We start from the raw sequence: 17,671 nt of genomic DNA on the forward strand, positions 1-17,671 counted from the left end.
CTCATTCTTAATAAAAATTTTGGAGGATATTTGTTATTTTAAAAAAAAAAAATTTTTTTTTGAGTGACGATAGATTGGGGTACATAATGTCATCTAATTAATGATTAGATTATTAAATCAAAGTTTCTTCCCTTGCTTTCTATAAAATGCATATTGCTAAAGTAGTTTTCCTAATACATATATAAATGAATTAAATTGTTTTATTTTCTCTGAACATATACTGGCTTCAAGAACTGGTTTAAATTTGCTCTGCTTTTTGTATGATAGCATTGGGAATGGATGACACTCGAATGGATCTTTCACAGTTTGACGACGGTCAGACCCGTAATGTCCCCAGTACTTCACATCAAATAGCGCCACTTGGTAAGTACTATAGGATTTACCAATGGTAATAGAAAAATAAGAGAATAAGCTGTAAGCAAGATTTGAGCATGCACCTCTTTTTTTTTAAAAAAAGGTACATAAATTGCTTTTAGCACTTAAATCTGATTTGTCTATGAGAGCATCAGTGGACAAATTGGTACAAGTCGGCCATTTATCTCAGTCTCTTACTGTATTATCTCTAACATCCTTATCTAATGTTATTTTATTTTCTCTTTTGAGATTTTGACCCCAATCTAAATCACTGGAATAAGGAGCTAATACAAGCATCATATAACCTTCCGAATCAGACCCCCCCCCCCAAAAAAAAAAAACAATTTAAAAACAAAATCTGTTATAAAAGTATTAAATTTCAGAATTTTTGAGATAAGGATTAATAATTTGGATTATTTTGTCATTTTCATATTGATTTTGCTTTTGATTGATATAACATTTTTCAGGTGCATCTTTTCAAACTCTGAAATCTGTAAAATTTCAAACAAAACTCTTCATTGAATCTAAGCGGGGAGGGTAGATTGTTCTTATTTTGTTAGTCGTGTGCAAAGTAAACGTGTTAACTTTTAAAAAAAAAAAAGTTGTTCTTAGTATAACTAAGGAAAACTGTTTTAACCCCCAAAAGATTTTATTTTAGTCTTGTTATGCAACATTTTTATCTGCTGTACAATGGATCCATGTAAATATGGAAGTATATATTTTTGTATATGTATTTTAAGAAAATTTACCAAAACCGTGCAACATAAAAGCTTGAATGTTAACATTTAACAACAGCATTAGTAAAGAATGGTGTCTTAAATTCCAATGGCTATGTCTTCATATTTTTACTTGTCAAATTTAAAAATAATTCAATGGCAGTATTGTGACCATTGTTTTGTGCACCAACAAACAACCAGGAATAACTACATAATTATGGGATTATATAGCTCATTAGACAACCATTAAATTGCTTCTAAAAAAAAAAATCCCCATGCAAATAAAAAACAAGAACTGATTTCTGTTGAAAATAACCCTGCTCCCCCACACACTTTAAGATTTTTCTCCCAGAAGTTATCTAACGATTTTCTGGTGAGTTACGTTAACAAAAGATCCTGGTAATTATGTTTATTTCCGGTTGTTTGTGTATGAAACGGTTGTCAAGTTGCATTGAATTATGTTTAAATTCGTCAAAAAAAAAAAAAATAGGAATAAAGACTTGATCATTAGAATTTAAAATAATATTTTTTTTTACTTATATTCAGAATAAAAAAAAAATGCATCTGAAGAAGGTATAAGTTTACATTGTTTGAAACATGAAAATAACAAACCAGATAAGAATAATCCAAAGACTGCAAACATGAAAGTAGATTTGGAGAATTTGCTTCACACATTCCTTATTTGATGAACGTCTCCTGTTAATGCCAGAGTGAAATATATAATTAAAAAGTGGAGTTAATTATACATTGAACTATTATTAGCATCATGGATTAAAAAAAAATCATCTATGAATGGTGTAAATGTGATCAGCAGACATAATCAAACTCTACATGAATGTTTGGAGCCACTTATGCTGCTTTCTGGTCCTTTTTAGTCTATTGTTTTGCATGAGTCTCTCACTCTTAGACAGGATCCAAAAAAGTCTAATAGGTTCTCACACTGTTGACCAAGCACCAACCTCTGTCCCATCGCTGCAGTGTTGCATTCCTGTGCCTGTTTTACAAGTACTTTAATGGTATGTGCTCTGAACTCGTAGTACTTTTTTATGAGGCTGTCAAAAGTGAACCCAATACCCACTTTCTATTCTCCATTATCATGACCTGTAATGAGGATCGAATCTATACCTCCCCCCCCCCCCCTGATTTAGAGTTGAATGTTATTTAGAACTTTGCTTGCCATGGATCTCAATACAAATCACCAATCTAAAGATTTCAGAAACATGATCTTTAAATGTGATAACAAAAAAGCAGATAATTGATTATTTTTTCATGTCAGTTAGAAACTTGTAATTAAATTGATTTTATTAATGAAAATTTGTAGTAGAAAAATGTTTAAAAAAAAAAAAAATAGAATGAAATTAATCATCCAAAACTTTTCCATTTCATCTTTTAAAAAATGTAACTGGAAAACTTGGGGGAAAAAAAAGAAAGACTGGAATTTCTATGGTGTTATTAATCTGCTTAAAAAATAATCAAATGTTTCTGAACAAAAATACTCTGCCAAACTAGAAATAAAGTTGGTACTTCAAGGCAAAATGTTGTTTTAACGGGAAATTAAATTGAAACCTTAATGAGGTTGATTTATAAAGGATTAAATTGATATAACAAATAATAAATCCTAATTTAAGCCAACTAATTAATCCCTTAATATTTTTTGGTGCTTCTACAGAATTTGAACTGAAACAAACTAACTATTGCTGAACAAACAAAACAAAAACTAGTTTCAATTCGCGTTATTTGGATTCTTTGGACTACTGTTCTCATCTTGACTGTTATTTTCACATTTCAGTCGATGTACTGACGACCTTCTTCAGGTGTATCTCATTGAACTCAGCAATTTTTATGCTGAACCCTGGAATCTAGACAGAATTTCGAGCAAGGACCTGTGGCGTAATGAATAAAGTACTAAGTAAAATTTAGTTCTAAGTGACACTCTTCTGGAAGTTGAAAAGTTGAAGGTTCAATCTTCTGTGTGGGTGATACTAGGAATACAATAAATTACTTTAGTCTTCTACTCAGTCATGGTTGATGGAGGGAGAGCATGCTAACCCTGTGGATTAAATGTTTCCATTAGAAATTCTGTGCAAATTCCAGAGTTTTAGAGAAAGATTCTCTAGTTCGACAAGATACATCCAAAGAAGGCCAGAAATTACATTGGTCGAAATGTAAAAATCATGCTCAAGACAAGAACAGTAATACAAATAATTGATCCTTTTAAGAATTCAGAAAAATAGCTTGGTTCAAATTCTACAGAACTTACTCTTTTATATAATATATTTTTTACATTTAATTTGATGCACAAAAAACGATTTATTTATTTTTTTATTTATTTATTTTTTTTTTTGATTGAAAAAAAAAAAAAAAATTAAGATCCTGTATAACAAAAAATTCAATTACTTTACTGTTTTTGTTGACTGAACCAAACATTTTAAAGAGGATTATAACCTCAGGGAAATATTGAGTAAATGCTGAAGAATTTTGTATTGTTGTTCATAGGTGGTCCTACTAGTGGAGGTTTTGGAAGTTTCCAGGTTAGCAGCACTCCTCCTCAACAACTCCTTCAAGGAGAGTCTGAGGGCAACAAAGAAGGAATCAGCCAGGAAAGTGCCAGGTAGCAATTTTTTTTCTTTTTTTTTTTCCTATTATTAGACATAGCATCTTCTTTTGACTAGAAACTGATACTTCACTTTGTCTTTTATGTCCTCAATCAGTTGAGCAGAAATCCCTTTAAACTGTAACAGTTTTTATTTTTGTCTCAATCCATGAATAATCCCTTCTATGGATTTTATTACCAAAAGTAAATATATCCCCCCCCCCCCAAAAAAAAAGGTGGCAGGAACAATAGAACTCATATATAGAAAATAAATTATACAAAGTGATACTAACCATTAGAATAGGATATCAAGGGGAGAAGAGATGATAATAACTAGACTCTATGCCACCCACTTGATTTTTTTGATTTTTTTTTTTTTTTTTTTTTTTTTTTTTTTGAGATCTTTAGTTCAAAATGAATACGTACAGTATGACCTTTTTTCAATATTTTCAGTTTTTAATGTCTTGATTAAACTGTACAAGTACCAAAACATTAATAACATTCAACTTTCATATATCATATTACAATTAATGTTTTGGCATTAAATGACCTAAAAGGGGTTGATATGTCTCAGACCAAACAATAACCTAATCTAGAGTGCCCGATTTTCGTGCCGGAGATTTCATACATTATAAACTAACTTTGTCTCAAAATCTGACCTAGTAGAAAGGCAAATAGGGAAACTAGGAAAATTAATTTAAAAATAAAAGAAAATTATTATACATATATATATGTTGCTCTCTTAGGGTTTTTAAAATCTCATTTGGAGGAAATTACAATTCAGTCTTTATTAGATGTATTTGATTTATTTCTGGGTCCCACTTCATTAACATGAAAGTTGCTGCTGGCTAATATTTTCTGAGAAGCTTACTCTGACTCTCTAGTTTAGAGATGGGAAAGTCTGATGAAAGTAATAATAAAAACTACAGCTTTTGACTGTTTTTTTATAAAGCAAAACTAAACTATGGTCTCAGTTTCTGATTTCAAGTCATGTAAATGCTTATCTGCAACTTTTATATAAAAGTATAAGTATCTCTGTAAGAGATTCGGTGTGAGGCTTGTTGACATGTTTAGTTTGAAAGAAGAATTTTTTTTACATGTGTCCGTGTATCCCTATAAGAGGGGTTGTCTGTAGGTCAGTTTTGCTTCATAACATTTGCATCACTAAACACACCCATTGAATGGGCACATCTTAAGAATCCTACTTTTCATTGGATTGGCATTTAAAAAAATTCATTTTCAAGTCATCTTCTGCAATTCTGAGGTTGTTACATAATTATAAAGATGACCTTAGTGTTTCTATTTACTTGCCTAACCATGAAAACAGTTAGAAACAAGGTATGTTGATCCCCCGATTTATCGGACAGGAACCTATGTTTTTAGTGGCTTCCGTAAACTGTGCCTAACTCATAAACTGTCTCAAAATTCACTGTCACTCATAAAACTGTCGATAAACTAATGCTAAATATATCAAGCTGCATGTCAGATTTTTTTTTTGTCCCAGTCACCTGCCACACCTTGATTAACAATCCTATTTCAGCTGCCTTTCTGTGTCTTAATGAACAACTTCTTCTCTATTGTTTATCTATTAATCTCACTTCCTATAATTTTTGTTCTGCTTAAAAACTCCCCCCCCCCCCCCCCCGAACACTTATTTTTGGAGTAACATCAATATCACATTCATAAAATAAATTTTTTAAAGTTTCAACGAGTTTGTTTCCAATTTTTTTTCACTTTTAAACATATACGTGTAATTAAGTTAGTCATTATTTTATAAATCCAGGTTCTTCTAGAATTTTCATAGAACAGCTTATGTTCTAAAAATTTTTTTTTAATCAGTTTTTTTTTTTTTTTTTTTTTTTTTTTTTGATGTTCAACCAGAAAATCTGGAAATTCTGTTTTATTAGTATTGTGATATGCACAAGTTTTTTTTTTTTTTTTTTTTTTAAATTGTTTCCAATCATTATTGTTTCATGTGTTTTTGTAAACTATTTACTAGTGTCACAGTGCCTTCAGAAATACCTGGATCCGAAGCTGGTGGAGCTGATGAAGGGATTGAAGAGGAAAGATGTAAGTGAATTTCTTTCTTCCTGATTTGAAAAATTTTTGATTTTCTTTATTTACAGAATAGAATTGTTAACGTTGGTACTCCAGTTTTCCAAATAATTTTCCGTTTTTATCGAAATATAAATATTTTATAACCTTAACCTTGCTTAACCTAAATGTGATCTTCATAATCTAATCACATTGTTAGAAACTGGTTTAAAATAAAAATTATCTGAATTTCACAAATATATTTTTTAATGTTATTGAAAAATGGCATCAAATCCAACAATGAATCAGATCTGAACAAGATTATGATGTCAAAACTTTTGCCGTTGAGAAATGTGCACAAAGTTAAATTTACGGTTTTAGTCAAGATTTTATGCTCTTTTTGACTTCTGGTTTCTGCTCCCCAGACTGGACTACAATTACAAGCAAGATATATGGTCCCTTCTGATTAATGATTATCTTCCTCTCAAATAACATGAAAGCACCTCTCCCTCCCCCATGTTAAGAATGGCCTTCTTGTCCACTTGACCATAATTAAATATCCAGCAAAATTAATAGAAATCGGAAGTCAAAAAGAGAAAAAAAATCTTTTTTGCGTAACTTACAGCATGTGTGCTGTGTACAGAGAAAATTGACTTAATCCGAAAACAAAATTTACAGAAGTTAATACAGTGCAGAGGTGTGACGAATCAACACAAACTAAAGCAAATTCAGATATGATGGTGGAATAAACTATGCAGACTCATTTTTATTGATACTAATTAATATATATATATATATATATGGCACAATTATGTTGACACACTCACCGAAGTTAAGCAACGTTGAGCCTGGCTAGTACCAGATGGGTGCTGTATGTACCTTCTGGGAAGGTTGGGCGTGGTGGCAGCACCCTTACCCTGAAAAAAGAATTCCTCCCTACAAAAGTATTTACAAAGTTGTCGATGGCTTATGAACCTCAAGGGGGTTCAAGGCTATGGATATATATGTAATGTGTTCTTACTTGCAAAACCATGATGAGGCATATGAGTTCTTTCGCTTTTTTTCTCTTGCATCTATATCTCCCCTGTACATGCATTCTTTTCTTTTTTTATGTTTTTCTGATCTTTCTTTTCTTATTTAATAATTATTTAAGTTTTTTGGTCTTGTTTTAATTAAGAATTATTGAAATTAGTTGTTACTTTTTGCACTCTTTTGTTATTAGAAGTGCAAATACTGTTATTTTTATCTGTGTAATTTTAATTTTTATTATATACTTTTCAATAATGTTCTTTACTTGTATTTCATTTGAAGAACAAATAAACAAGAACAATAAAGTGAAGGAATTGATTTGCCTTGTCACCGCTTCCGGGAGCAGACACACTGGAAATTAGGAAGTATGTTAGCTGACTATAACTAAGAATTTTTACTTAAAATGTGATTTTCATATTTACTTTGTACTGTATAAGTTGCAAATTATGTATAAATAATCCTGCATATAAATTGGTTGCTTTATAGGATCCACTTTAAATCACATTTAACAATATCAACTTTACCTTTTTTTTTTCTTTTTATAAAATAACTTGTTATAGATTATATTAGTTAAAATCAGTTTGTAAAACCCTGATATTTTCTTTAAGCAGCAGCAGAAAGATCAGCAGCTGATGACGGTACCTCGTCTGTGCCAGGAGAACAAAGTTTGATGGCTCAGTCTGAGGAAGATGGAGATCGATCAACATTAGATGCACAAGGTAAATTATTTTAGTTTGGGGTCTAAAGAAAGAAAGAAAAAATCCTGCAACAAGGATTGCTCGCTGAAAGATGATTTTATTCTAATGTTTATAATAAAATTTGAATATTATTTTTCTTTGGTGACTGAAGAGAAGGGTATCTTGTATAAAATGTGTATACAAGGTTTTCACAGACTTAAAAAGTTCTTGAATTTTGCCTTGAAAAGGCCTTATTTCTATTATTACCTTGAAAATATGAAAAATGTCTTGAAATGCTTTAAAATTGTATTTATGTCCAGTAAAAATTTGTCACTATTAAAAATAAAATCGAAATAAATACTAATTATTTTTTAAGTATAATAAAAATTCTATTAAAATATTTTTTTAAATGTTGAAAATAAAATCGAAATAAATTGTTTTGAAAGTGCATCATATTATTGTAGAAACGAGTGTTACTTCTGATTAATTTTGTGATAAAGGGAAGTAATTCCATTTTTTTGTGGAGGGGAGGGGGCAAGTTTTTAATAAATGACCTCCCTCTAAAAAAAAAAAAAAAAAAAAAAAAAGAACAAGACAAAAAGTTTCCTTCCTAAGAAGGATCTCTCAAATGGCAAATCCAAAATTTTGTTTTGAAAACTTGAATTTTGTCTGGAGATGGTCTTAAAAATTTTGAAAAGTCCTTGAAAATGGGAATTAAAAATCTGTATGAATCCTTGTATAGCCTGAGTCTTTTTTAACAAAATGTGGTATCATGGATATTTATAAAGACTAAACTGTACATGCTTATCTTGGTATGGTTTCCAATCATGTTTTTTATTTTATTTTATTTTATTTTTTTTTGCCACTAGACTCTAGCAGTGCTGGTTCAAGAGTACACAACCTTTACTTCACTCTATACTCTTCGCACAAAAGGTGGAGATGTATCTATTGTCCTTGTAACTGAAAATACTTTTCTATATATATTATTATTACATGAGAGATGAGGAAGAAGTTATATATAACTTTATTATATCATCAAAACAATAAGGAAAAGTTAAAGGGAAAATTAAGAAAAAAACTCTTGAGACCATGGTATTTCGAAGCTAAATACTTCTAATCAGAAGAGAATGGCCAAAATTATACAAAATGTAAATATAGAAAAAAAAACTTGTTTAATGACATTTAGATATGAAATGGTAATGAACTAATAGGGAAATATCATAAATAGTAATTAAAAGTAAAACATAAGGGTAAATTAGAATATATATATATATATATATATGTTTTATATGTCACTATGAAATAATTGGGATCATTAAAGAAAGGCCAATAATAAAAGAAGGAAAAAATATGGAAGATACAAGAGAAAGTGGAGAAAGAAGATGAGGCAATAGAAACAGTAAATCGGGGATACGGAAATAAATAGATAAAAATAAAAAAAAATCTTAAAATGAAGACAATGGGATTAGAAAAATGTTCAAAAAATTGTTTGCTCCTCTTAATAGTGTTGAGCTTTTCTTATCTTGATAAGTTTTGCTTTGTTAAAGATTTACTCTTCGATAACATAATTGTAGACTTTTTAGTGCAAGTGCTAAGTCTGTGATAAGTTAAATTTAAAAAAATTTTTTTTTAATTTATATTTTTATTCCGGGAATTTAAATTGCATTCTTTATTTTTATTTTTACATTTTGTTACTCAAAGCTTCTTGGGTTTTTAGCTATATGTATGGCTAGGTTTCCTTCCTCTTATTTATTTGCCTGTCTGATACCAAAGGTACTTAAGCTTTTATGCATTTTTATTCATAAAATATATTTTAATTCATACATAGTACATATTTATTATAGAGAAATTCTCTAATTGATTATTATATTGAATCTAATATATAGTAGTGAGATCAAAACTAAAATAAATAAATATATATATATATATATATATATATATATATATGACTTGGGTGCCATCAGCTAGAATCAAAACCAAGACATACCACTCTCCACTCCGATTCCTTAACCCCTGCACTACTTCCATACACACATATAGATTCAAGCAAGCAAGGATGGTCAGACGGTCCACAGTTTTATAATTATATAGATATATAATTCTATTAAATATTTTGTCTGTATACGAGAACTGTGATGTAGACTAAAACTATCTGAATGGATGAAAATTTCTTTTACTTTGGTGATCTCATTGGAGTCCAAGATGGAGCAGGAGATGCTAGCATAATTCTAAGAGTTAGGAGTGAGTGGAGTAAGTTTAGAGAACTTCTGTTATTTCTAAATGGTATTGGACATGTATGCGCAGGGTGGTGGTGGTGGTGGTTAGTATATGGAAATGAAACCTGTCCAATGAAGGTTGAGGATATGTGTTGCATGAAGAGAAATATGAGAATGATATGATCGATGTATAATGTGAGTCTTAAAGACAAGCTTAGATCTGTTGACCACCGAGGAAGATTAAATCTGGACAGTATAGAGAGATATGTGCAGAACAAGAGATTTCCTTGGTATGATCACATTTAAAGAATGGTTTAGAATTCTTGGGTTAGAACTGGGCATTTAGTAGTATAGACAAAACAAAAGTGTAATCAAAAAACGAATATGTAACAAATGTTACCAAAGGCAAAATGAGTCACTCTTCTACCTACATGGCTAATTTTTTTTTCCCCCACTTTAATTTATTTTAAAGCGTTTATTTTCTTAACACCATAAGAAATCTTGACACTGCAAAAGCATGTAGACTTGATCTCATCCCGGTTGTGCTATTAAAAAAGTGCTCCGCCGAAGTAGCTCCAGTTCTCTCCAAAATGCCTTAATGAATCTTGCTTTCCTGCCTGCTGGAAAACTGCTTCTGTAGTGCCAGTTTTCAAGAATTCTGGCGAAAGAACTGACCCAGTAAATTATCGCTCCATTAGCCTCCTCTCACTTTTCGCCAAAATATTTGAGTCCATAATTAACCAAGCTCTAGTCCATCACCTTACAGATACTAAACTTCTGACTGACCAACAATATGGATTTAGACAAGCCCGTTCAACAGCAGACATCCCAACTGTAATCTCAGAACGTATGTACCTGTCACTGGACAAAGTGGAAAGGGGTAGAGCGGTAGCTCTAGATATATCATCTAAGGCTTTTAACAGGGTATGGCATGAAGGTCTTCTCAGGAAAATCAGATCATATGGTATCACTGGAAGAATACATGACATAATTAAATCCTTCTTAGATAAGAGAAAAATCCAGGTTATCCTCGATGGTTGTACATCTAAACAATACAATATAAATGAGGGAGTTCCTCAGGGGTCTATCCTGGGACCTCTGTTATTCCTAATATTCATAAATGACCTTCCTGACAAAATTGCCTGTGAGATGGGTACATATGCTGACGACACCACACCCTATAACAAACACGACAGGAAAACAAATGAACACATATCTAAAGAAATAGAAGAAACACTAGAGGATGACCTCCAACCTGTAGTGGAATGGGGACAAAAATGGATGGTCACATTCAATGCTGCCAAGACAAAACTCATTTCCTTCAATAATTACAAGAAACCTTCTCTACCACCAATAGCAATGGCCAATGACTCTTTATCTGAAAGTACATCCTTTAAACTCCTCGGCCTAACGCTCTCAGGAAACATGAGTTGGAACAATTACATCAAGAGTATCGCCAGGACCGCTGCAAAGAAGGTAGGTTCTCGCTACCGTGCTAGAAAGCTACTAACGCCCGAAAGTATCCTATACCTCTATAAGGCCACCATTCGCCCATGTATGGAGTATTGTTGTCATATTTGGGCTGGTGCATCTGCTACTAGTCTCTCGCTACTAGACAAGGTTCAAAAGAGTCGCCAATTTGATAGGTCCTGAACTGTCATTCCTCTGCCTTTTCTACAAGTACTTTAATGGAGAATGCTCTGATGAACTGCAAGCACTTGTGCCCCCACGATGTAAATACCGCCGACAAACCCAACAAGCAGCTAAATCTTCACAGTAGAGATCCCTAGATGCAAGAAAGCCTTCTACTCCAGTAGTTTCTTCCCCAGGACAGCTAAACTTTGGAATTCCCTGCCGGGTTCCTTCTTCCCCAACTGTACTGACATGCAGAAGTTCAAGTGCAACGTGAACCGACATCTTGCTGCCCAACTCCCTACACAGTACCTCTGATGCCCATGTCCCTGATAGTAGGCCCCTACAACAAAGTGGCAATATGCCTTGTTTAGGATGAAAATGTAATAAAAAAAAAAAATAAATAAAAAAGAGCCGAATGTTAAGTTAGAACAGGAACAAAATAGCTGACACGAGATGATCATTGAGGGAGTCTCAATAATCGCTCAAAACTTAAACAAAATACTGGTAGAAGCACACCCAATAAATGCTACTGTCTTGACAATAGCTGCTTTGGAAACATGTCAGTCTTAACAAAGTATTATCTTAGTTTTTGTATTTGCTTATCCTTTGAACATTTTGTTTACTATTAATAAATGCATCCTCCAAATTCATTAACTTTAGCATAAATTTTTTAACCATTTAATCCATTGATTTTTTTTTTTTTTCTTTTTTTTTATGTATTTTAGGTTTACGCAAAACTCGAATCCAGCCAATTGTTTGGGATCAAACTTCTGGACAGCAACAACCACCATCATCACAACAGCAGCAGCAGCAACAACAGCCATCATCCAGTACTGCAGCAGGTCCAAGTCCATCTTCATCCGTACAAACCCAACCTTTCTCAACGGCTGGGTCAACACCAAGCACAGATGGCAACGTCCCTACATCTCCAGCGAAAGGCCGTGGTGGAGCCAATGTAACAACTCCTCCAGCACGTGGAGGACCAGCTGCTAATGTCCGGAATATACGCGGTGGAGCAAATGCAAGAGGCAGAGGAGCTGTGATGAGGGGTCAAATGAGCAGGGGACAAATAACCAGAGGTCATGTTGGTAGAGGTCGTAGTCCAGGAGCAAGAGGTCCTGCTAGTAGGGGTCGTGCGAATCTACGGAGACAAACTTAATCCACACCTCACACCATGGTGCTTCATTCTGTACATTCCCACGTTTTTTTATGATAACCATAGACGTCATGATTGTATTCACATAATGCAAGAAAAAAAATTTAAAAAAACATGTAATGTCCATGTAAAATAAAGATAACTGAAATTTCTTTTTTTATTTCAACTTTTTTTATTTTTGTTTTTTATAAAATTAAATGGTATTAATTAAAATTGTTTTGAGTGTTTTTCTTTCTTAAAAAAAAAAAAAAAAAAAAAAGAAAGAAAATCTTATGAGGTGCGTTCAATAAGTAATGCCCCTGTCCCACTTCTCATAGCAGTAGAGCAACGGAACTTCACCCAAAGTTTCAGACTTCTCCCATTGCTTAATACAGCTCTGGAGACCGTTTTTGTAGAGCATCCCAGATTAGTCCTCCAATCATGATGCAACTTCGGAAATCAAGTTTGCATCATCTGGGAAACGCTTTTCTTTCAAAAACAACTTCATTGTTAAAAAGCAGTGAAAGTCAAAGGGTTGAAAGGTCAAGAGAGTAGGAGTGATGGGATAGGATTTCATACCCATATGCCTGTGCTTCTGATCTAGCGATATATGTATTGTGGACTGGAGTGTTGTCTTGCAGAATGAGGATATCTTTCTTGATCTTGCCCTGTCTCTTGATTTTTATAGCTTCTCTTAATTTCCTCAAAAGTGAAACATAATTAGTTTCTGTAACTGGTAAACTTGGTTCCAAAAGACTATGAGTATGAACTTGCCAGTGGAGGGATGCATCCTTGTCTTCTTTGGAGGTGGTGAGCCCAAATGCTTCAACTGCATTGGCTTTGCTTTGGTTATAGCTGATTATACCCAAGTTTCATCCTGTGTCAGTCTTTGGAAGCATTTTCTAATTTGTTCTCGAGCACTCTGTGCATTCATACTTCTGGAAAGTTGTCAGCAACCTGGGAATCCATCTAGCAAACCTGGTGCTACCAGATCAAGCTGTCTTTTGGCTTCTTGAGACGAAATGCACCTACATTGATGTTTTTTGTTTTCTGGTCTTTTTTTTGTAAAACTTAATTTTGTTCTGCAAAACCAAAAACAAAAACAACAGCCCTTCTCCCTCCCCTTTTTTATCCCCCCTCCCACTCCCAGACCCTGTTGGTGGAGTATCAGAATACACTGCCCCCCTGCAGAGAGTAAAAGTCCCTCAATGGGGCCACCTGTTGGCCGTAGGTGGCGATCCGTAATGCCTTAGAACGGGATCCTGGTAGCTGAGCAACTCGCGACCTCGGAACCAAATGGCCGTGAGTTAGTAACACTCCGCTTTGGCCCTTACTTCGGCTAGACGGGCGGTCGGGCAGGCTCGACCCGACCAACTGGCTAGTCATGACAGTCCCTAATAATAGTAAACCCCCATAAAAAGAAATACAAACACATTACACTCATATAAAAAATTAAAAAAAAACACACACATACTATCATTAGAAGGCGATGGCAAGGGCCAATCAGATGGTGAAAACTGATGCTATTGACAACTAACCCTTTCTACACCTTGCTGGGTCCAAGGAAATGAATAAAAAATCGTCATAAGCAGCTATACTCACTGTTTCAGTATATCATCATTGTATACTTGAGATGCTTGGGCGAATGGGTTTCCCCCCAACCATCTTCCAATTTAGGGCTCCGAGGATGGTGGGGAGCAAGGATGATGAAAAAAAACAAAAAATATTCTATGGCTTCCAAAAAAATTAAAAGGCCCCATCCAGAAAGCGATGAAGATGAAAACACAAACTTTCTGGAGTATATAATCTTGGAATCGCAAGATAACACACAAATAACTAAAATGTCCCCATTCAAAATCGAAAGAATTATCAACAAAAATCTGAACACAAAAAAAATTAAAAAATGGAACTTTACTTATACAAGTATCTACTAAAAGTAGTGCCGAAGAAATTTTAACATGGACAAAGTTCCATGATATAAACATCAAAACCTACCCTCACAAAACCCTCAACACCTCAAAGGGAGTCATCAGATGTCCAGAACTAAACACCTGCTCTCTAGATGAAATAAAAACAAACCTAAAAAATCAAAAAGTTATAGATACTAAAAGAATTACAATAAAAAGAAACGAACAGACAATTAACACCAACACATATTAACTTTCAATACTCTCACTCCACCAACTGAACTCAATATTGGATATATTAACATTAAAGTAGAAACCTATATCCCCAGACCACTTCGCTGCCTAAACTGCCAAAAATTTGGCCACTTCAAAGAATACTGCACCAGGAAAACAGTATGCCCAAAGTGTAGCAGTAACGAACACCAGGAAACAGAACGCCAAGGAAATATAAAATGCCCAAACTGTGGTGAGAACCATCCAGCATACTCATCGCTCTGCCAAAACTGGATCAAAGAAAAAAAAAAAAATGAACTAAAATATACTAAAACCATAAGTTTTACCGGAGCTAGGAAAATTATTGAAACAGCCACCACAACAGAACCAACTAGATCATACGCGGGTGCAACCAAAAATCAACAGAAAACACTGAACTAAAGGAAATCTCTACCATCATAAAATCACTTCATGAACTAGTTGAGACATTGAGGACCACCTTACGGCAACTACCGTCAACTCCAGCTGTACTTGGAAATAACTACCAAACAGTTGAGAGTAAAATCCCACCAGATCCCAAAAATCAAACACAATCCTCTAACAAAAAACCCACACAAACTGAAAACATCTCAAAATCAAAAGAACACTCGCCTAGTACCCTCCGCAAAGGAATCAGAAAAGAAGAAAACCAAACATTAGACACCCAAAATAGATTCCAAATTCTAGCAAAAATGGAAACCGAAAACACCCTGGAAAAAAAAATAAAGAAACCAAATACAAGTAATCAAGAGGGAAAAAATGAACCCAAAACAGCAACATCCCAAGCAAGATCCAGATCGATGTCCAGATCCAAACAAAAAAAAGAAAAAACCCAACCAAACACTCCACCAAAGATACAAACTCCGACAAAAAATAAACAACTGGAGGAGATGGAGGTAGAAGACAAAACACCCCCAGACAAATAAAATGGCAGGACACAATAAAAAAAACTCAAACTATCATTCAATGGAATTGCCGAGGCATTAAACCTAATTTTAACGAACTCCTTATACTTATTTCACTATACAACCCAGCAGTCATCTGTCTAGAAGAGCATTTCTACAACACAACAACCACCTAAAAACAAAAAACTACGAACAGTATCAATATATCCATAATACAGGCTTACGATCCAATGGAGGCACATCAATCCTAGTAAGAAACGATATCCTAAAGAGCAAGCTTACTGTCCAAACCAATCTTCAGGCAGTCGCAGCCCAAGTCACACTCGAAAAAACTCACAATCTGTTCTCTATACTTAGTTCCTACTGAACCAATAAAGAATACTGAATTAGAAAACCTAATCAAACAATTACCCTCACCTTTCATCCTTCTAGGAGACTTCAACAGCCATAGCACACTATGGGGATGCAAAACCACCAACTCCAAAGGAAACAAAATCGAACAATTTATAAACAATAACAACATATGCCTTCTCAACAAAAAAGAACCCACCTACTTAAATCCAACAAATGGTACAACCAGTGCCATTGATCTAACCATGTGTGACCCATCAAGCTTTCTGGATTATACATGGAAAACTTATGATGATCCCTGTGGAAGCGATCATTTTCCCATTATAATAGACTACAATAGTACTATCCAAAACAACATACCAAGATGGAATACGAACAAAGCAAACTGGATAAAATTCAAACAATTATGCTCGCAACAATTAATAGAACAAAACGTTCAATCAATGGAAGACTTCTCCCGAACTCTAATTCTAATAGCTAAAGAATGCATCCCCAAAAATTGCCCTCCAAATAAAAAGAACAAACCATGGTTCAACCAAGAATGCAAAAAAGCCATAAGAAAAAGAAAGGCAGCCTTAAGGAAATTCAAAAAACAACCCATAACCAGTAACCTCATAGAATATAAACGACTAAGAGCAAAAGTACGTAAAACAATAAAGGAATCAAAACAAAATTGTTGGCAACAATTCGTCAATCAAATCAACACTTCTACCAAACCTAAAACTATCTGGAAAATGATTAGAAAAATATCTGGGAAAGATAACCCCACCCTAAACAATCACCTCCTCACTAAAAATAACTGAAAACAAAGATATAGCTGATACACTGGCCAAAACTTTCGCTAACAATTCATCATCGAAACAATACAAAAAATAATTTCAAACACTAAAGGAAAATCAGGAAAAATATAAAATAAACTTCTATTCCAATAACCAAGAACCCTACAACGAGACCTTCTCACTAGACGAACTTAAAAATGCCATAGAAAAATCTCACAACTCAGCCGTGGGACCAGATGAGATCCACTACAGTTTCCTAAAAAATATACCTCCCGAATCACTTAAAAGTCTCCTGCAAATGTTCAACAAAATATGGATAAAGAAAGAATTCCCCAGAATATAGAAACAAGCCACAATAATTCCCATAGCAAAACCGGGAAAAGATTCATCAAATCCAGAAAATTACCGACCTATTGCTCTAACAAGTTGCTTATGCAAAACCATGGAAAGAATGATCAACTTCCGTTTAATGTGGTACCTAGAAACAAACAATATCATTTCAAAAAATCAATGTGGCTACCAAAAAAATCGTGGATGCATTGATCATATCATCAATCTAGAAACATATATCAGGGAAGCTTTCATTAAGAAACAACATGTAACCACCATATTTTTTGACCTAGAGAAAGCGTATGATACTACTTGGAAATACGGTATCATAAAAGACCTCAACAACATTGGACTAAGAGGTAGACTACCTGAATTTATAAAAAACTTCTTAACAGACAGATCTTTCCAAGTTCACATAAACTCGACTTTACTAGACCCACAAAAACAAGGAGTGCCCCAAGGCACCATATTGTCAACAACTCTCTTTAACATTAAAATCAATAATATTATAAAAGAACTCTCTCCTGATACACATAGTTCTTTATATGTAGATGATTGCTCAATCAGCTGCAGATCTAAATACAATCATACTATTGAAAGAAAACTACAACATAACATAAATAAAATTAATAAATGGGCAACTAAAAATGGTTTCAAATTTTCCAAAACTAAAACAAAATGCATCCATTTCTGTAATCATCGCAAACTCCACCCTGACCCAACCTTACAGATTGAAGGTGAAAAATTCCATTTGTAAA

At 33.6% G+C, this 17,671-nt stretch overlaps 1 protein-coding gene across 16 annotated transcripts in view; it reads left to right on the top strand.

Annotated features, from left to right (window-relative positions):
* The window catches only part of LOC145258715 (nucleoprotein TPR-like), a 198,587-nt gene extending 186,025 nt beyond the window's left edge, over positions 1-12,562 (top strand). For 8 of the 16 annotated variants that reach the window (XM_080116631.1, XM_080116640.1, XM_080116635.1 and 5 more), the window contains 5 exons: positions 268-363; positions 3,567-3,681; positions 5,663-5,733; positions 7,335-7,445; positions 11,980-12,562. In XM_080116631.1, coding sequence (XP_079972757.1) covers positions 268-363; positions 3,567-3,681; positions 5,663-5,733; positions 7,335-7,445; positions 11,980-12,413 — 827 coding nt within the window. In that variant the 3' untranslated portion in view covers positions 12,414-12,562. The remainder of the gene's footprint in view (positions 1-267; positions 364-3,566; positions 3,682-5,662; positions 5,734-7,334; positions 7,446-11,979) is intronic. The other 8 variants (XM_080116632.1, XM_080116641.1, XM_080116637.1 and 5 more) reach the window with 1 other exon arrangement.
* The last annotated feature ends 5,109 nt before the right edge of the window (positions 12,563-17,671 follow it).

Source organism: Euprymna scolopes, chromosome 3, assembly GCF_053919585.1.
Source record: "Euprymna scolopes isolate OS-2025 chromosome 3, ASM5391958v1, whole genome shotgun sequence".
Lineage (NCBI taxonomy): Eukaryota > Metazoa > Mollusca > Cephalopoda > Sepiida > Sepiolidae > Euprymna > Euprymna scolopes.